This window comes from Gorilla gorilla, chromosome X, assembly GCF_029281585.2.
Source record: "Gorilla gorilla gorilla isolate KB3781 chromosome X, NHGRI_mGorGor1-v2.1_pri, whole genome shotgun sequence".
Taxonomy (NCBI): Eukaryota; Metazoa; Chordata; class Mammalia; order Primates; family Hominidae; genus Gorilla; species Gorilla gorilla.
This window is the reverse complement of record NC_073247.2, coordinates 52,116,939-52,138,782: the sequence shown is the minus strand read 5'-3', so window position 1 is coordinate 52,138,782 and position 21,844 is coordinate 52,116,939. Positions and strand designations below refer to the sequence as shown.

At 39.1% G+C, this 21,844-nt stretch overlaps 1 protein-coding gene across 17 annotated transcripts in view; it reads left to right on the top strand.

Annotated features, from left to right (window-relative positions):
- Positions 1-21,844, top strand: part of CASK (calcium/calmodulin dependent serine protein kinase) — a 412,700-nt gene that overhangs the window by 163,220 nt on the left and 227,636 nt on the right. For all 17 annotated transcript variants that reach the window (XM_055376433.2, XM_055376435.2, XM_004064027.4 and 14 more), the window contains exon 4: positions 15,943-16,020. In XM_055376433.2, coding sequence (XP_055232408.1) covers positions 15,943-16,020 — 78 coding nt within the window. The remainder of the gene's footprint in view (positions 1-15,942; positions 16,021-21,844) is intronic.

Sequence of the window (21,844 nt, the reverse complement as noted above, 5' to 3'; positions counted from 1 at the left end):
ATATTGACATTTTCATTTTAGCCAGAAACTTGCCTAAAAGTAAGATTACACGAGCTAGTTTGATTTCAGAGTGCAAATGGCAGTAAAATGAAAGCAGAAAATAAAAAATTAACCATATGATTATTTTGTAATCCCCAGTGTGTTTGTTCAAGGTGAGATCATTTTCCAGATTCATCCTTCACCTGTACCACCTTTCTGATCTGCAAGGCCATATCAGGGCTGGCATGGTTATTTACAGTTATTTAGATGTTCTGTGAGGCAGATAAACAAAAGACATGACACAAGTAGAACTGTCAAAAAAAAACCCCAAAATCCATGAATTCCACAAGCGACTAGAAGGAACTTGTTGTGGTTTTCATATCTACATCGTTTGAAAGGGCACTCCCTCTCCTAGAGATCAGGAGCTGTGCTGTTAGTGATGGCAGGGGCTGCACTGATACACCTGCCTCTGAATGAAGAGAAGGTTTTGAGGAGCAAGAAGGAGAACTTATTTCTAGAGAGAAGAATGGAAATAAGGGCTAGAGAGACTTAGGAACAATCGCAGATACTCATCCATACCAGAGTTACAAGAACTTACACAGGATAGCAAGCAAACTGATGCAATGGTTATGACTGATTTGGTTTGGGGTGGCAGAGGATCCATCCCAGCTTCTACCTGCAAAAGTAAGTAGGACTAGGTCAAAGGTCTAAGAAACTTAAAAAAAAGTGTGTTTAAACTAGCTGAACTAATACATCCAGTAGATAAAGAATTGCGCATAAGGTATTTGTATAATAATTTTTTTTGAATTAATGAAGTTAAAAAATTTGGGGAGAGAGGGCTGGGTAGAAGAGAGAGAAACTCAAGAACTTGGGCCTTTAAACACTGCAAGCATAACTGGGGCCATTTAACTAACCAACGTCCTAGTTGAACAGAGCTCATTTTGAGTATAGAAACAATAGTAGCTTGGAAACTTAGTTCTACCTAACCCCATGAAACCCTGTCTGTCTCCTGGTCAGTTGGGAAAGAACTTGTGAGGATTTCAGTAATTAAAAAAATAATCCCCTTGAAGAATTAGAATGTCACTGTTCTCTCGATAAGCCCCGTAAGTCCAAGTTAAGGCAATAGCAGCCTCCTCCTTCAAAAAGGTGAACAGGAAGCATGGAGTTATACAGCGGGCTGAGAATCAAGAGACTGAGGTTCTAGTCCCATCTGCTATTAATTAGTTACTAACCTAAAGCAAGTCTCTTAAACTTCCAGTTCTAAGATTCTGTGATGTAACTCATCGTGATTTATATCTGGAGGTCCCTCCCCCTCACTTTAGTGTTAGAGGTTAGGGAGGTGGGTGTTTAGCTGTGAGGATTAGTGAGTACACTGAGGGCTAACAGTGAAGTTCCTACATGGTAGAAGCTAGAACAGAATAGGGGCTATTGCTCTTATCTGCCTTGCTTTTTTTCTGGAAATTATTAGAAAGCCATACAGATATGTATGTTAACATAAACAACAAATCCAGAGGTCATCTTAGAATTATTTGCTATCCCTTGTAGCTGGAGTTTCCTTATCCACTAGGAGGCACCATTGTCAAACAACATTGATTAGGGATCAAGAGCTCTTGATCATTTAAGCAATTGGAGAGGAAAAATGTCTAGAAAGAAGAAAAAAGAGGTAAATATAGGACCCTGGAAATTGTGACAAATCAATCTTTGTTATCTAGATGGACATTAGAACAGTTCTCAGTTTCTAAAATTCGATAAACAGTATTTCAGACTACGTATCAATTTTAGAAGTGGCAAAATCTTTCAAGGCAGTCTTTTTTTCGAAGAAACAAATAGGATATGAAAAAAGACCTTAGAAATTACTAAGCCAAATCCCATCTTTATTGAGGAGTCATGATCAACCCAGAAAGGTTAAGTGTCATGACCAAGATCTGCCAGGCTTGAGCCTAAAACCAATGTGTAGGGGGGGCATTTCTCATTGATTTTGGCCATCCCAACACCTGAACTCTCTTCAAGTATTTGGAGAATCCCTCATTTTAAGAGCCTTGATAGGGGAAAAAAATCCCATATTCTACTATAAAAGCTAAAAATGGCAGATATTTGCAATACTAAACATTTAGACCCACAGAACTACCACAGGACACACTTGGCATCAGATTCGCTTAGAAGGATACAGGACAGGGGGAAAGAAAAAACAGCTTTTTAGTCAGGCAGCACCAGGCATTCCTCTGCAGTACGAGTCCTTTCAGTAGTATATACAATAAAGTTCAGTAAATATAACAGGGAAAAGAAAGATTTTTAAATAGTGTTGAGAAAACAAGTTAACAGTTCAGAAATCAGTTTAGATTCACCCTTCCCCACACACATGCACATACAACAAAAATACTACAAACAAAATGGAGTTGATAGAAGCTAATCAAATCATAGGAAAGCTAGCAAAAGATAAAATTATTTAACAGATCTTTAGAGAGCTTTTAAAACTTCAAAGAACTGGGATCCACAAAGAAAAAAGGTATCAATAGATTTAACAAAAATTGAAAAAACTAGAAAATTAATTTGCTTCAATCTTGACATAAAAGGTTTACATTCTATTGAACATAAAGAGTTCACCCCAACGAAAGGGAAGATGTTAAGCTTCATACACAAACAGGCAAGGACAGGAATAGACAGCTTCCACCAAAAGAACTACAATTGGTAAAGAGGCATTTGAGGATATGCTCAGTCATTTTAATGTCTTTGACAGTATATCAGAATTGCTTTATTAAACAGTGAATATTCCCTTTCTCCATTGAAAAGGTGAAGGTTTCTATCTACTTGCATATCTTAACAATCCTGAATAAGCACCATTCATACTGAAAAAATATGATTATATCCTATTTACACTATCAGTGCAAGAGGAGGCCTTAGCTCCATTTATAGCACCTCAGACATTCCCAACCCCAAACCCACCTACTATGTTGACACATTTCCTGGTGCTCCAGGCCTTATTGTTGTTTGTCGGAACAAATGCCTTGAAATGCTGCTGTCCTCTTAACTACCATGTAGTCACCACCACTTCCCCATGCTCTCACCCTTGCTTCTTGAGGACCTGTCTCAGAGGCTGACTACTCCATGAAGACTTTCTTTTTTTTTTTTTTTTTTTTTTTAGATGAAGTCTCGCTCTTGTCACCCAGGCTGGAATGCAATGGCATGATCTTGGCTCATTGCAACCTCTGCCTCCCAGGTTCAAGCAATTCTACTGCCTCAGCCTCCCGAATAGCTGGGATTACAGACGCCTGCCACCACACCTGGCTAACTTTTGTATTTTTAGTAGAGACGGGGTTTCACCACGTTGGCCAGGCTGGTCTCGAACTCCTGACCTCAGGCTATCCGCCCGCCTGGGCCTCCCAAAGTGCTGGGATTACAAGTGTGAGCCACTGCGCCCAGCCCATGAAGACTTTCTTAATCCCTCCTTCTGTAATGTAGGCTCTTAGAAGATGGGATCTTCATGTAACTGGTCCTTCTATCCTCTACAAATAGTGGATGTTTAATGATTGAATACTGAATGAAACATAATCCCCCCACAAATACAGAGTAGTTTAGATGGGGAAAGGGTGAAAAAGATTGTGCGTACATGACTGCTTTCTTTCAGAAATGAATTCGCCACCAACAAATATTTGTATATATTCATCAATATGTGGGATAGTATGCTGAAGACAAAATACCTGTTTATGCTCTCTATTTGTCTATAGACAATTGTACAGACCAGAGGGCACCTACCCGTGAAATAAATAATAGTAACTGCCAGGTGCAGTGGCTCACGCCTGTAATCCCAACACTTCGGGAAGTTGAGGTGGGAGGATCACTTGAGACCAGCCTGGGCAATATAACAAGATTCCATCTCTACAAAAAAAATTTAAAACTTAGCCAGACATGGTAGCACTACTTGTGAGGCTGAGGCAGGAGAATCACTTGAGCCTGGGAGTTCAAGGTTACAGTGAGCTATGATTGCACCACTGCACTTCAGCCTGGGTGACAGAGCAAGACTGCCATTCATTGACTTATAAATAAATACATACGTACACACAAACAAACAACTTGTAGTGTAGGTCTAAATGACCGTAGAGAGGTACAGATTGTTAGGGCCTCATAAGTTCATTGGAAGAAACAGTTAGGAGCTAGAATAGGCAGGCAGGCTTGTAGGAAGTTGATAAAGGGCATCAACACCAGTGTAGGAGTCAGATGGGTGGAAAGGTAAAGAAAGGACATCCCAGGCAGGAGCATAAAGAATGCAAAAGTGTTGGGAAAAGATGGTAGTTATGGGACATTTGTGAAGACATCAAAACAGTACCACAAACAAAGCCCTGAATTAGAAAAAAAACAGAATTAAAGTTTTTTTTTTAAAAGACTGATTTGTATATGCAAGGATTACAGCATTTATCAACAAACTTACTAAATATAGACAATTCATTTAAATTATATCAATAATATAGTATTCATATGTATCATCTGGAAAGATGGGGACATAGGCTCTGTATTTTAAAAATCCCCCTATATGGTTCTGGAACATGGGGCCCCCGTAATAGGCATGAAAATGGATTTCACATATGGAGCCTTTCTTTACATTATGATTTTACCTACTTAGTTGTAATCTCTTGTCTTCCATTAAGTAACTGAAAGCCTGGAGCAGAAGTGAGGAAGTTTCCCTCTTTGTAACCTGAGCATTTTGTGGAGGATAATGCATGGACTGTAAATCAGCTTGCCTGAGTTAGAATCCAGGCTCTACCCCTTACAAGCTGTGTGATCTCTTGGTCAAGTTACTTAACCTTTGCTGTTTCTCAGTTTTCTCCTAAGTAAAATAGGGGAGGTAGTCATAATACCTATGTCGTAGACTTCTCGTGTAAACATTGAATGAGTTAATGCATATAAGGGACTTAGAAAATACCTTTCACATAGTAAGCACTCAATAAATGCTAGCTTTAATTATTTATTACAGCAAAATAAGGTTACTTCTGTCTTTGAACTGTATATAAAATAAACCAAGCAGTTTAGGTTTGGCTACATCTGCTTCACTCAGTATTTTATCTTCAGGATTCAGCCATATTCCTTTGTGTAGCTGTAATTAATTTCCTTTCATTGCTATATAGTATTCTATACCCATTTTATCTGTTCTACTATTGATGGACATTGGGTTGTTCACAGTTTGTGACCATTGTGAACAATGCTGCTATAAACATTCAGGTACACATATCCTGGTCCACATAAGCACACATTTCTTTGAAGAGACTGTGTTTGCCCAGTATCCTCCTTTGTCATAAATCAAGCCTCTATATATGTATGGTTATGTTTCTAGGCTCTCTGTTATGTTCTACTGTGCTGTTGTCTGTCCTAGTGTCAATATCATACACTTAATTACTGAGCTTTATAGGACATTCCGTACATAGTACCCGTGGACATGGAGGTGGGGGCTAAATTTTGAAATCAAGTACAGCAAAAACTCCAAGAGGTGTTATTCTTCCAGAATATCTTCAGTCTTCTTGGCCTTCTGCAATTCCATATACATTTTAGATTCTGCTTTAGAGTTTCCACAAAACCTGTTGGGATTTTCATTCAAATTCTGTTGAATCTATGCTTCAACTTGGAAGAGATCGGCTGTTTACAATATTGAGTCTTCTTGTCAGTGAACAGGATAATTTTCTCTCCATTTATTTCATTTGTTTAATTTCTCTTTAAAAAAATCATACTTTTCTCCACAGAGATCGTATATACCTTTCTTTTAGATTTATTTCTACATTCTTAAAGAAACACTCTTTTAAAATTTCATATAACTTACAATGATTTTGCTGAACTCTGATTAGTTCTAATTTTAACTTAGATTATTTTGGATATTCTATATATACCATCTGTAATTAATGACTGTTTCTTCCTTTTCTATTCTCATACATTTTATTTCTTTATCTTGCCTTACTGCCCTGGCTAGGACCTCCAGAATAATATTGAGTTTAAATTGTTAGAGTGGACTTTCTTGGCTTGTTCCTGATCTAAGAGTTTTTTAAGTTTTTTAATCACAAATACATAGTTTTAAGTGTTTTGACATTTATTGACATGATCACATAATCTTTCATCTTTAATCTATCAGTGTACACAATTATATTAATTCCAAATGTTAAAAGTTTTGCATTCCTCGGGTAAACCCAATTTGGACCTGGTGTAATTCTTATATATTGCCTGTTTGGGGTTGTTAAACTTTTGTTTAGGTTACTTGCATCTATGTTCTTTAGTGAGGTTGTCTTTTAATTATCTCATACTGTCCATAGTAGGTTTTAGTATATGGATTAAACTGTTTTCATAAAGTGAGTTGGAAACTATTCCTGCTTTTTATTCATTGTATTTCTCCTTAGAATGTTCAACAGAACTTGTCAGAAATGGGCTGGGTGCAGTGGCTAATGCCTGTAATCCCAGCACTTTGGGAGGCCGAGGCAGGCAGATCACGAGGTCAAGAAATCAAGACCATCCTGGCCAACATGGTGAAACCCCATCTCTACTAAAAATACAAAAATTAGCTGGGTGTGGTGGTGCACGCCTGTAGTCCCAGCTATTCAGGAGGCTGAGGCAGGAGAATCTCTTGAACGCGGGAGGTGGAGGTTGCAGTGAGCCGAGATGGCACCACGCACTCCTGCCTGGTGACAGAGCGAGACTCCATCTCAAAAAAAAAAAAAAAAAAAAAAAACTTGTCAGAAATGGCATCTAGGCCTAGAGTTTTCTGTCTCAGAAGATTAAATTACTGATTCAATTTCTTGAATCAGTAAAGGATTATTCAAGTTTTCTAATTCTTTTTGTTAATTTTGGTGAGTTTTATTTTTCTGAGAATTTGTCGGTTTCATATACATTTTTAAATTTGTGACATAAAGTTTCAGTATCATCTTTTATTTCTGCAGCATATGAAATGATATCTCCTTCATTGTTAATACTGGGTGCTATATGTGTCTTTTCTCTTTTCTTTTTGTTATCAGTCTTGCCAGAGATTCATCATTTCACAGGGAACAACTTTTAGCTTTGTTAATTTCTTGAATATGTTTGTCTTCCATTTCATTAATTTCTGCTTCTATTTCCTTTCATCTAATTTCTTTGAATTTAATTTGATGATCTTTATGCAACTTATACAGGTAGATGTTTAGTTCTTAAATGTTTAGCCCTTCTCTTTTTTTGAGTCAGGGTCTCACTATGTTGTCCAGGCTGGAGTGTAGTGGTGCAGTCATGGCTCACTGCAGCCTTGACCTTCCAGGCTCAAGCAATTTGGCCGTCTCAGCCTCCTGAGTAGCTGAGACAACAGGCCCCACCATGCCCAGCTAATATTTTTATTATTATTATTTGAAGAGATGGGGGTCTCACTATATTGCCCAGGCTGGTCTCGAACTCCTGGGCTCAAGTGATCCTCCCACCTCAGCCTCCCAGAGTGCTGGGATTACAGGTGTGAGGCACTGCACTTGGCCAGCCTTTCTTTTCTAATATGTACATTTATAGCAGTAAATTTCCCTCTAAGTACTGCTTTACCTACATTTTACAAGTTTTGATGTGTTTACTGTTATTATTCAGTTTAAAATATTTTCTAATGATTCTGAGATATATGTAATAAAAGTATATTGTCTAGTTTCCAAATGTTAGGAATTTTCTAGATTTATTAATTGCTTTAAAATTTATTTATTTACTTTTTTAGAGATGAGGTCTTGCTCCATAGCCCAGGTTGGAGTGCAGTGGTGCCATTATAGCTCACTGCAGCCTCAAACTCCTGGATTCAATCAAGCCTTCCACCTCTGCCTCCGGAGTATCTGGGACTACAGGCATGTGCTACCATGCCCAGCTAATTTTTAAATTTTTAGTAGAGAAGGAGTCTCACTGTGTTGCCCAGGCTGATATCGAACTCCTGGCCTCAAGTGATTCTCTCACCTTGGCCTCCCAAAGTGCTGGGATTATAGGCATGAGCCATTGCACCTGGCCTTTATTAATCATTTCAGAGAATCTATTTGTTGCTTTGCTTTTTCTCTATTTTGTCTTTTTACTTCATTAATTTCTGCTTATTATTTCCTTCTACCTTCATTGGGTTTAATTTGCTGTTTTTTAAAACATGTCTCATGATGAGATGTCACTGACTTGGTAACTTTTCATATTTTCTAATATTTTAAGTCAGCATTCACAATATTTCTATTAAATTTCTAATTAAAGTTTTAAAACAAGTTTATGGATACAAACTACTTTGTAAGTACCATTTCATCTGCATTCTGCTTTTTTTTTTTTAACAGAACTGATTTCCTATGACAAAAGTATAGTGCCCATTCATTTTTTTAAAAGTAAAGGTAAAAAGAAGAAAACAAAAAATTTCAAATAGAATTCTTCCCAGTCTTTAACACCCCATTTTAATAGCAAAGGCTTCACACTGCATCTACTTATACATAAATATGCATATATGTTTATACATGTTAATGTATTATGAACATCTATGTCAATAAATATATGTCTATAACATCATTTAATGGCAATATAATATTCTACTCTAGTTACCACAATTTATGTAACCATTCTGTTGGGAATTTAGGTTGTTTCTAATTTCTCCCTATTATAAATAGCTGTGATAAACCCTTGTCATTAAAACTTGACCAATATTCCTAATTATTTCCCTTGGAAGGAAATAATTGAGCCGAAGGACATATACATGTTTAAGGTTTTTGTCACACATTATAAAATTGCCCTTCAGAAAGTTGTATTGGTGTATTTTTCTATCAATAGTAGATTACCTACTTTAAGCAAGGTTTCTCCAGTGCCAAGTTGTGTATGTAACATGGATCACCAGCTTCTTAACCTGTAAGATTGGACCTATGCCCCTCCTCCTTTCAGCCATTTTTCTATATTTGTGGGTCTATTAATGGCAAAACCCTGATCTTGAAATGTAATGTACCAATCCTGTACAAGTTTTGATAGTACTCTTTTCATTATCATTGTTAGGAATATGTTCTGCTGGGCATGGTGGCTCACGCCTGTAATCCCAGCACTTTGGGAGGCCGAGGCAGAGGGGATCACTTGAGGCCAGGAACTCAAGACCAGTCTGGCCAACACAGAAAAACCCTATCTCTACTAAAAATACAGAAATTAGCTGAACGTGAGGTGTGCGCCTGTAATCTCAGCTACTCGGGAGGCTGACGCAGAAGAATAACTTGACCCTGGGAGGTGGATGCTGCAGTGAGCCAGGATCATGCCATTGCACTCCAGCCTGGGCAACAGAGCAAGACCCTGTCTTGGAAAAAAAAAAAGTTCTAATTTTCATTATGATGATTTCTTATTTGATTAATTGGCTATTTAGCATGATTTCTCAATTTCCAAGCATTTAGGGTTTTCTAGTTATTTTGTTAATTTATTTCTAACATAACTACTTTGTGGTTAGGAAACATACTCTGAGTGCTCGTTTCTTGCAGAAGTTTTTAGACTGAGCTTTTGTCTCCATAGTAAGCATTGAGGTTTTTGGGGTTTTTTTGTTTGTTTATTTTTTGTTTTTGGTGGGTGGGGATGGGGTCTTGCTCTGTTGCCCAGGCTGGAGTGCACTGACAGAGTCATGGCTCACTGCAACCTCAATCTCCTGGGCTCAAGCAATCCTCCCACCTCAGCCTCTCGAGTAGCTGGGACCACAGGTGTGTACCACCACACCCAGCTAATTTTTTTTATTTTTTGTAGAGACAGCATCTCACTCTTTTGCCCTGGCTGGTCTTGAACTTTTGTGCTCAAGCAATCTGCCTGCCTCAGCCTCCCAAAGTGCTGGGATTACAGGCCTGAGCCACCACCATGCCCAACCAGCATTGAGGTTTTTCTGTGCTACCAACATGACATACCAGAATATATTCTGTACCCCATTTTTCATAGTGCAGCTCTATGGTCCCAGCCAGGAGCAAAGGGTGTTTCATCAGAGCCTTAACCTCTTAGATCACCCTGGTGCAAAAGCAACTGGACCCCGTCATTCTCCATCTGACCACCCCACCGCCTCCTACCTCTCTAGAGTTCCTAAAAGTGCCCCTCCTTTCCAAAACCCACATTCTTCCCCTAGGGCAGAAGCAGCTCTTGTTCACCTCTTTGAGTTGTAATCCTTTCTCTGTTCTCAGGACTAGTTTTTCACTCACTGTACTGTTAATTCTCACAAGCTTTAACAAAAACTTTTTGTTTGACTGGGCACAATGGCTCATACCTGTAATCCCAGCACTTTAAGATGAGAGGCCCAAGCAAAAGGATCGTTTGAGCCCAGGAATTCCAGACCAGCCTGGGCAACATAGCCAGATCCTGTCCTTACAAAAATTAAAAATAAAAAAATTAGCCAGGTGTGGTGGTGCATGCCTGTAGTCACAGCTACTTCAGAGGCTGAGGCGGGAGGATCACCTGAGCCCAGGCATTCCAGGCTGCAGTGAGCCATGATTGTGCCCCTGCAGTCCAGCTCTAGGTGACAAAACGAGACCCTGTCTCCATTTAAAAAATAAATAAATAATTTTAAACATTTCATACAGTTTTTGTAGTTGGCGTTTTTGTCATCCTCAGAAAAAATGCTGGTTGGAAAAATCCAGATTTGCTCTGTACAACAGTGTTCTTCAAGGATATTTGCAGATAAGTACCAATCTGTCACCAGTCTGCCATGAGATACGTACAGAAATTGACAGTAAACATTTAGAAACTGTTACAGCAATTTGACATTGCTGTGAAATCATAGCACGTGATTTTGTGCCTTCAACTCCAGATAATCCTGTTGCCAAAACAGCATATTTTGGAGTGGCATATTCTGATCTCCCTCAATGTGCAGCCAGTAATACCTTGTGCCTCAAGACCTGTGATCTGTTTTGTTTATTTGATGAGTTTGGTTTTGGATAATTTCTTAATTATGTAAATAATGCATGTTTATTATAAATTTTAAAAATTCAGATGGATGAAAAGGAGAGACAGCTAAGCTCATTCATAATCCCATTACTTTTCACAATTCAGACTAAACTGCCCTTAATTTCTCTCTGCATGCAGTATAGAAGTCCACCTCCCCCATACTCTTCCGTAGGAGGGTTTCTTCTCCCTCTCCTTTCATTCCCTCAGAATGGAGCCAACTAGGAAAATTCACAGTGTGTTCTTTGGGGGTTCTTGACAGCCCCAGAAGCACCCCAAGATGGGAAGCCAAAGAGAAAAGCAATAAAAGATGCCTTGTCAGTTTGTAGAATCATTATATTATCAAATAAAGTTTATCAAAGAATTGAGTCATCAACTTTGTTCAAAAGGTTCAAGGTTAGGATATCAGGATGGTATGTATTATGAATATGTGTATTTTAAATTTCTTTGAATAAAATTTGCATAAATAACAGTATTTTTAGTTTTTATTTCTATATCTCATGAAATTTAAAATTAGTGGATTGCTTCTTTTACTTTAATATCAATATTATAAATAATCAAATAGCTTTAATAATAGAAAAATATTTTCACAGTGATGCCTCTCTTTCAGAGTAACCCTTCAAAGAATGTGCCTGTATATTTACTAAGTTGCACAGGTGGTTTTGTTTGATATCTGTGGTTATGAAGCATTGAATTAAAAAAAACATATAATAGCTAAAAGATCCCATTTACAATAGCAACTAAAATATAACATGTATAGGGAAAAAACCTAATAATAAATACTTTAAACCAATATAAAGAAAATCGTAAAACTATAACTTAGAGACATGAAAGGAAGTGGAGAGACATATCATGTTCATTGATGAGAATATTAGAAAATGTTAATTTCTAGAAGTTAACGTATACATTTACCATCTGAATCAAAATACAAAGATTTTTTATAGTTTGACAAAATGATTTTAAAAGTCAACTGGGAAGAAAAAAATCATAAGAAAATGTTGGTGAAGGCCAGTTGTGGTGGCTTGTGCCTGTAATCCCAGCACTTTGGGAGGCCGGGGTGAGCAGATCACTTGAGGTCAGGAGTTCAAGACCAGCCTGGCCAAGACGGTGAAATCCTGTCTCTACAAAAAAATACAAAAATTAGCTGGGCATGGTGGCAAGCACGTGTAGTCCCAGCTACTTGAGAGGCTGAGGCAGGAGACTCACTTGAACCTGGGAAGCAGAGGTTGCAGTAAGCTGAGATGGCGCCACTGCACTCCAGCCTGGGTGACAGAGCAAGACTCTGTCTAAAAAAAAAAAAAAAAAAAAAAAAAAAATTGGTGAAGAATAATGAGATTTTTTTTGCCAAATATTAAAATCTGCTACTACAGTATTTTATTTTGTCTGTCCATGTTTTTGTTTTTGTTTTGAGATGGAGTCTCGCTCTGTCAACTGGAGTGCAGTGGTGCAATCTCAGCTCACTGCAACCTCTGCTTCCCGGGTTCAAGTGATTCTCCTGCCTCAGCCTTCAGAGTAGCTAGGACTACAGGTGCAGGCCACCATGCCTGGCTAATTTTTTTGTGTTTTTTTAGTAGAGACAGGGTTTCACCATGTTGGCCAGGCTGGTCGCGAACTCCTGGCCTCAAGCTATCCGCCCGCCTCGGCCTCCCAAAGCGCTGAGATTACAGGTGTGAGCCACTGTGTCCGGCCCTACAGTATTTTAAATGGTAACTTGATGCAAGAATAGGCAAGTCAGTGGAAGAAAGTAGAAACCTAAAAATACCCCCATGTGTGTATGCACATGTGTAGAGATTGTCATTTCAAGTACCAGTATTTCAGATATGACCAGACAAAATGGACTGATCCATGCTGATAATTATAGCACAGGGCAGTAAATAATTTCCAAGTATTTCTCACGGACTGGTTCCCTCCTTAGTCTTTATACTTCTCACCACTTTGCTGCCTCCTCCCCAGGCTCCGTCTTTTCCCTCATCCCTTCTGGGTCCCTCCAGAAAGTCCTCTAGCTCTCAGAACATCTCCCAAATTCTTTTTGGAAACACCAGAGTCCATTGAGGCGTTTTATTTGTAAGTATATATTACATCCCTAGAAAAAGAATTCCAGGATTTTCCCTCCTATATGTTTTCATCTTGCTTCTTCATGGTCCATGATGCCAGCTGAGGTCGTTAGTACAGTGAATCCAAACTGGTGGGATGCAGGTTATTCTGCCATTTTACTAGATCTTTGGGTTGCACATCAAATCTGGGATCTGGGGCTGATCACTCCACACTTGTTTAACCTGCCTCAGGTTCACAACAATTTTCCCAGCTCTATGATCATCAGTGATTTCAAATTCACCAATGTAACCATGCTTCATCATCACAGTTAGAAACTGGACAGTAACTTTGGAGCACAACCTAATAAGAACCTGGTGTTTGCCTCTTTTTGGTATTGTTGATGCTCTGGATAGCATCAGCCAGGACATTCATGCACACCATTATGGCAGCATGGAGAGATGGCAGAAAGAGCCTAAATTCTTATTGCTTCATTATGCAATCAGTTTAGCTCTCTCCTTTTCCTAACCCCTCTCTCATCTAAGTTGAATCGTGCTTACCCTCATATATCACAATTACAAAGGAAAATGCCTAAGCAAAACTGATTCCTTCACTATGAGGTGTTTTTTAGTCTTCATAGATCAACTAACCAGCTTAAACTACAGCCAGTTTTTAAAATAGCGTTTCTTTTCTCCCCACAGGACAAAGAAATGAAAAATATTTACTCTCTGTAGTAATCAAGGAAATGCAAATTAAAGCAATCATGAATGACTTTTTTCCTCTTATCTAATTGGCAAAGATGGAAAAAAAATAATCATTATCCTAGTAGAGCAAGGGACACATTCACACATGGTAGTGGGAGTATAAATTGTTAAACTGTTTCTGGTCTTGTGTATGTATCAAAAGTGTTATTGTAGGCCGGGCGCAGTGGCTCATGCCTGTAATCCCAGCACTTTGGGAGGCCAAGGCGGGCGGATCACGAGGTCAGGAGATCGAGACTATCCTGGCTAACACGGTGAAACCCCGTCTCTACTAAAACAAATACAAAAAATTAGCCGGGCATGGTGGCGGGCACCTGTAGTGCCAGCTACTTGGGAGGCTGGGGCAGGAGAATGGCATGAACCCAGGAGGCGGAGCTCGCAGTGAGCCGAGATGCACCACTGCACTCCAGCCTGGGCGACAGAGCAAGACTCCGTCTCAAAAAAAAAAATGCTATTGTATATACCCCTTGTCCTAGCAACTCAGCTTGTAGGAATTTTCCCATACAGATAATCAGAGTTGCTCACCAAGATGCATGATCACGTTCATCCAGGCTTTATTTCTGATGGTGGAAAATGAGTGCTGCCATACTAGGGAGTAGACTAGACCATTATAGTAATGTTTATAGTAGACTAGGCAACTATAAACATTATTTTGGAGAAGAATCCTATTTGACATTGGAGAATGTTCCTTAGGTGTGAAATGGAAACTTGGTAAAGTTTTTAGAGCCTGTATAAATGTGAAAGTATTTTCATTCATTTATATAAAACCACACCGAGAATCAAATAATACAATCAACTGTTCATTAGGTGTCTACAGTGTGTCTTCTGCTGAGTATTAGGTAGGGGTACATTGAAAGTATAAATATATTTTTTCTCGTTCTTTAGGACTTTACACTATCATGGAACTGTTGTAGGGCTTAAAGATGTGCATTTGTTCCTTGCACACCCAGTAGGTATAGCTATAATCAATGGGAAGAGCACAGGACATAGCTAGACAGGGATTTCAATCTTGTCCCTATCACATACTTGTCCACTCACTTAGACAAATTATTTGAAAATGATGCTGACCTCATGGGGTGGTTATAAGTATGAAGGGAGGCATAACAAGGACTGCTTCCTATGATGCCTCATGAATAGGAAGTATGTTAGTTCCTTTACTTTCCCTTCCAGAAGTTTCTATTTCCTCAGTATAATGTCTGCAGCAGGTATATTGGGAAACTGAACTACTGAATGAATGAATGAATGAATGAGATACTGGATTTAAAAATATGTTATAAGCCTTAAAGCATTATGAAAATGTTAGCTATTAATATTTGCATAGTTTCATTAATATGTATAATATGGCAAAATTCATGTATACATATATAGGTGTATGTGGGGGGAGGGGGAGGTGTTTGTATGTGCTAAATGTTATGGACCATATAGAGTTGTTATAGAATGAAAAGCAAAGGAAGGCGTTAATATGGCTGGTAATCATTGAGGGGGCTTCCAGGGAAGGTAGGATTGGAATGAAACCTTGAATTAAGGTAGGTTTTGAAAATGAAAAGCAATATATACAAAAGTAAAAAAGAAAATGGTGTACTCAGGGAGTGATAATAAGACCATTCTGCCTAGAGAGGAAGATTTTCTTGAAACATCAGTGGACAAGGTAGGTAGAAGAGGCAAGGTGTGGCCAAGACAACAAGAGGCCTTACTTATCTAGTAAGAAATAGAAAACTACTGTAAGTTCTAAGACAATATCGTGACATTGTGTTACCAACACATCTATGTGTTACAATATGTTTGTAGCGATGAACTTTGGGAATGGCAGTGTAAACAAAAATAAATTTTATTTTATATATAAGTCATTGTTTTTTCCTTCCACAGTATATAGCCTGAATTTTCCATTTAGTGGTAATAACAATAGCAAGATTTTTTTTTAAATCCTTGTATTCTACATAACTGAATATTTTTGGAATTTGACTTAAAAATATGCACACAACCCTAGCATTGCTGTTTTCTGATGCTTCTTTTTGTGAAAACCTAAAGAAAAATTATAGTCAATTTTATATACTCATGTTATTTGATATTACTGTTAGCCTACTCTTCCTGTTTCTTTCCCTGCAGATTTTCAATGTGAAGATGACTGTCATGCCCTTTATAATTTATGTCTATATTTCATTGAAAGAAAGGAGATTTAAATAACATAACCCTTAGCAGTAAATCAACTAATAACTTAGTTACAATGTATTCACTTTCAGTGTTGTCTTCCTGGAATTTCCTCTTTTCTTATGTTCTTTTTCACATTTTTTTACAGTATGGATGGAGCAGATCTGTGTTTTGAAATCGTAAAGCGAGCTGACGCTGGTTTTGTGTACAGTGAAGCTGTAGCCAGGTATGTAGTGTATATCTAATCACCAGAGGTCAAGTTGAAAGTAAAAAAAGAAAATGACGAAGACATCACATGACAAACTGATAAAGAGCATGCTGCTGCTCTTTGCTACAGGGAACATCTCTGTTTTAGTATGTGTTAGTAGAACCGATAGTCACTGGAAATGCAAAATACCGAACAATGAGTTTATCTATTAACATGGGTTTATAGGGGCCAGGCACGGTGGCTCACGCCTGTAATCCCAGCACTGTGGGAGGCCAAGGTGGACAGATCACAAGGTCAGGAGATCGAGATCATCCTGGCCAACATGGTGAAACCCCTTCTCTACTAAAAATACAAAAATTAGCTGGGCGTGGTGGCATGCACCTGTAGTCCCAGCTACTCGGGAGGCTGATGCAGGAGAATCGCTTGAACCCAGGAGGTGGAGGTTACAGTGAGCCGAGATTGCGCCACTGCACTCCAGCCTGGCGACAGAGTGGAGGTTGCAGTGAGCCGAGATTGCGCTATTGCACTACAGCTTGGGCAACAAGAGCGAAACTCAGTCTCAAAATAAATAAATAAATAAAATGAAAACGTGGGTTTATAATACAGGCTTACATTTTCAGTACTGCTGTCTTTCCCATTTCTGATGATTTTTGTACAAGAAGCGGGGATCTAATAGCTCAGGAACCATGTAGAATTCTACTTGGGTTTTTTTATTTTTGTTTTGGCAAATCTGCCTCATTAGTTCTTCATTTTGCCTTTTAGTGATATCAAATTATCTCACAATAATTAAGGAAAAGTAAAGAACAGTAAAAGGAAGAGAAATAAAAGCACCATTTTAAAAAATATATTTGCTTCAGGCCAGTGTGAGACCTACCAATCAAATGGCAGCTGTTGTTCTAAGTGGATAAGTTGTTTGTAAAGACCTAATGACTCAAAATAAGAAGGAAATATGGGCCAGGCGCGGTGGCTCACGCCTGTAATCCCAGCACTTTGGGAGGCCGAGGCGGGTAGATAACGAGGTCGGGAGATGGAGACCATCCTGGCTAACACAGCGAAACCCCGTCTCTACTAAAAATACAAAAATTAGCCAGGCGTGGTGGCGGGAGCCTGTAGTCCCAGCTACTCGGGAGGCTGAGGCAGGAGAATGGCATGAACCCGGGAGGCGGAGCTTGCATTGAGCAGAGATCGTGCCATTGCACTCCAGCCTGGGCGACAGAGCGAGACTCCGTCTCAAAAAAAAAAAAAAGAAGTAAATATGAAAAATCACAGGAGCCATACACGTGCTGGGCCACTTGCTTATACATTTAGAGCAACACAGCTTTCTGTTTTGGTTACATTCAATCATATCATAATTACCCACTCCTGTAGGTTGCCTTTTTAATACATGGAATACAGCATCCCTCCTTAGTCACCAGCCATAGTATGTTGAAGGGTTCAAACTCACAAACATATTAAGTTTCTTTTTTTTGCGGGGGGCGGGGGGCAGCGGGGGACGGAGTCTCACTCTGTCGTCCAGGCTGGAGTGCAGTGGCACTATCTCAGCTTACTGCAACCTCTGCCTCCCAGGTTCAAGTGATTCTCCTGCCTCAGCCTCCCAAGTAGCTGGGATTACAGGATGCGCCGCCATGCCCGGCTAATTTTTGTATTTCTTTTAATAGAGATGGGGTTTCACCATGTTGGCCAGGCTGATCTTGAACTCCTGACCTCAAGTGATCCACACGCCTCAACCTCCCAAAGTGCTTGGACTGTAGGCATGAACTACCTACTGTTCCTAGCCTAGGATTTATGAAAACTTTCTATCATTTGAAAAACAGTTATATTAAATGATTTCCTCTGTCTTACCATTTCTTTTATAATTATAGCATCTTAGACAAACATAGCTGGAAACAACTTGGAGACCACCTTAATACAGCTTTGAGCTCAGCATGACTTGAATGTCTTCAAATTCATTGCCCTGACTCCTTCTGGCTGAAGAGCAAGGGACCTAGTCTCAGGGATGGAGCAGCCATGGCTATAGCACAAAATAAAGAATATACTCAATGTGTGGTCGCTGTGTTTTTGTACTGCTGGGGCTAGGGCGAAGGAGCAAATGAAAGTTTATGTGTGTTCTTTAGGCTTCTGATCTATACGTGGTAGAACTAAAGCTAAATATTCTCTTTTCTTTTGTGCAATGTTCTCTAAAGCACATTCCAGGGTTTTTTTAAATCCCATCTTCTATTATTTTGAGTTTTTATTACAATTTTAAATTTTTATTCTTTCTTGTCCCTCAAAATTTTAAAGCATTCTTTCATACCAAAGATAGTCAATACTAGTGAAACTCAGTGGAAGAAGGGGATTTTTTCCTTCTTGAACCACAATAACATGGGGATACCTGGCAGGTATGCTGACAGGATTGATGTGAAACCAGTACCACTTTTACTCTGGTCCCCAGTCATCTTTATTGCTTTTCCTTAACTTCAAGCCTATCTCTGCCACTGGGCTACATGTCAGGATAGGCAGGATGGTAGTGTGAAGAGATGATGTCATACAATGACGTGACTTGTGGTCTCTCCTAATCTTGAGATTTATAGAAAAGGTAGATGTTTATACACATCAAAATGAAAGCCTATTGATTTTTAAAACCACCTGTATAAGCTGTTAAAATGGTGAAAGGAACTTTCCAGAGTGGACCAGAAAAGAGTAGCATTGGGACCAGTAGATGACATTGCAAAGAGAGAGGTTTGGAGGCAGTTTATTAAAGGTTCTTCCTCTGAACAATAAAAAAAAGTAGGCGGGGACTCAGAAAGTATTATTATGTGTGTTTGCTATTGCAGAGGATCAATGACCATGCAACAAGGGCACGTAGATTCTTCCGTTGGTTTAATGACAGATGACTTCTAATCTTTCTTCGTCCTCTCTGATTCTGTGATTTATTGTTAGGAAATTCAGCTTGTATCAGTATTCTAGTGAGACCGACTGCAAGAAGACTCTGAGACACCAAGTAATCAAATTGATAATGTTGTTTTTCTCCAACTGGCTGAGCTTCAAGAGGAGCAGCAAAGCATGGCATAAAATAAAACTGTGTTCAGTCCTTAGTGCAACCCAATTAGTTATTACCTCCATCCTTTCAGGGGTGATGAGTTGTGGAGTGAGCTAACACACAAGATCAGATTATCCAATCAAACTCTCAGAGATCTTCTTAACTAGTACCAAGCTTTACTAAATAATGTCAAGGATACAGGCAGTCAGAAGGCTCAAGTGAAGCAGAGAAGGGAAGGGCAGCCCCCCACGTCACTTCTTACTGCCTCAGAAATGCACCTCTGGCCCAGAATAGATGAGGTTTATACTGGGGTTTGTGGGTTTCCACACACAAAGGGGAGCATTGCAAATATCTTCATTTTACACCCCAGAGATTTGGATAGCCCCATGACATTCTCCAGGAAGCCATCTGTGCTTCAGAGATCCCGTGTTCTACTTACCATAGTAATCCTCAGCCAGAGATATCCTGTTAAGGGCATTTCAGAGATAAGGTCTCTTCTGCCTAGCAAATAGCATTAGGCTTTTCACCTGCATTGACAAGAATAGCAGACTGAATCACCTCTCTTCTACCATGCTGCACCCCTGAAATGCCTCCTTCCAAAGGCAGTAAATGCATTGCTGGCCAGCTTTTTCCTTCCATGGAGTTATTATCTTGCTGATCCTTAGGAAAGATAAAGATAAACAAATATATTGCTGAGTTTCTCTGAAAGCACAGGTCCCTATGATGCTTCATGAAGTGAAGTTTTTTGATTAAAAGTTTAGTCAGCAACTTCCTAGAACATGTGGGCAGATTTTAGTTCTTGTTTTATTCTGCTTGCACACTTTGACATGCATTGCCTCGCAGGATCATGACTGGGAGGGTGGAGAAAGATAGTTCAGTTCTGTTATAACTTGGGAAGAAAAACAGTTCTACTGTCTCCACACACGCCGCAAAGATTCTGCTGTGTACATACGTTTGGGTCAAATAATTGAGTGTTCTCATACGCAAATGAAAAAAGCCTCATTCATTGAGTTTGGTTTTGTGTTATGAGACTTTGAGATAGGAATTTTCTTTAGGTTAAAGATAATTTAGGTGGCTGTCTCAGTGCTTTGTATCCAAAATAGTTCATTCTGTAGGTACAAGCTATGTCCACTTTAACTAATTTAAATTTACCCAGTATTTCCATGTTGACATCTAGATGGACAAATAAGCTATTCCTAAATCTTTGATTGAACTTAACAATAATAATATTGTAATAATAATGTCTTAACCTTTGTAGCATGGTTTAGAGTTTACAAAGCACTTTGACAGGTGTAGTCTGTTAGCCATTTCAAGGGGTTACAGATCTTCCAAAGCCTGATTTGAACCAGTAATGGGCCACAACACCAAGTTAACCCCTCATTTGAACAAAGCTTATGGCCAGGCGTGGTGGCTCATGCCTGTAATCCCAGCACTTTGGGAGGCTGAGGCAGGCTGATCACTTGAGGTCAGGAGTTTGAGACCATCCTGGCCAACATGGTGAAACCCTGTCTCTACTCAAAATACAAAAACTAGCCAGGCGTGGTGGCGCATATCTGTAATCCCAGCTACTTGGGAGGCTGAGGCGGGAAAATCGCTTGAACCCAGGAGGCAGAGGTTGCAGTGAGCCGAGATCCCACCATTGCACTCCAGCCTGGGAGACAAGAGGGAAACTCCATCTCAAAAAATAAAAATAAAAAATAAACAAAACTTAATTACAGGCTACAATGGCCCAAGCAAAGAGTATATGAGCACAACCCCTTATATGTATGTGCATTTGCAAAGTAAGATAAATTAAAACATCAGAGCTAATGATTACATGAGCCTAGCTCTCTGGCTTAAAGCCCCGTTGTAAGGAGCCTGTGATTAGTACAGGAACAAGGCTTGGGTTTGTTTTTGTTTTTTTCTCCTACCTTTCATTTTTAAAATGGAACCCTTCCAATTAATTGTAATACATGAAATAATGCATATGCTAACTAGAGGAATATTCCTGTGAGCTTGATTAAATGGTATCATGCCGAAGAGGGAACTTGATGGAAATGTCTTTTCATTGTAAAGCCAGGATAGGGATTTTTTTTTTTTTTTTTTTAGTCCTGAGTCACATACACATGTTCAAGGTCACTTGTATCAGAAATATAAGATCTGGAAACAAAACAAAATTCTATAAATATTATACAATGAACAGTGTTAAGTCTATTGCATTTCTGTCATGCTGGTTGGGAAGGAAAAGGGAAAAAATGAGAAAAGAAGGGGAATAGGAAGAAAAGAGAAAGACAAATATGGAGGGAATAAAATACAGAAAATGAAACAGATACTCAGAGAAAGAGTAATAGGGCAATTATAGAAGAACTTTAGAAATAGGAGAAGGAGGTTCTAAAGTGGTACTGAATCAACTGCTCTTGTCACACATGGTTGCTGGTTAACCCCATTACCATTTTTTAATTCCTGTTCTTTAAAATGCTGATTTCTTCTTTGTTCTTCACCTGTGCTCCATGAGGGCTCCTCAGCTGGCCATGTAAGGAGTCAGGCTTTCTAGGACATGTGCCTAGAATTAACTCCACTTTGTTCAAGGGAGCCCCAACTAAAACTTGATTATGTTACAAAAAGAAATTGTCCGATAAGGGTGGTTCTTCCCTCATTTGTCCTCACAGCTAAATAGAAGTAAGATGGAGAGCATCTTATTATTTGCTGGCAGATCAAAGGCTCCCACTGCTTGAGTCTGAATCCTTGGGGTAGCCCTGAGCACTGTTTACATAACAGCAGTCCAGTTTAAGTAGAATTACCTGAGTATTGGGGGAAAAAATTGTCATGTTTTAAGCTTGAATT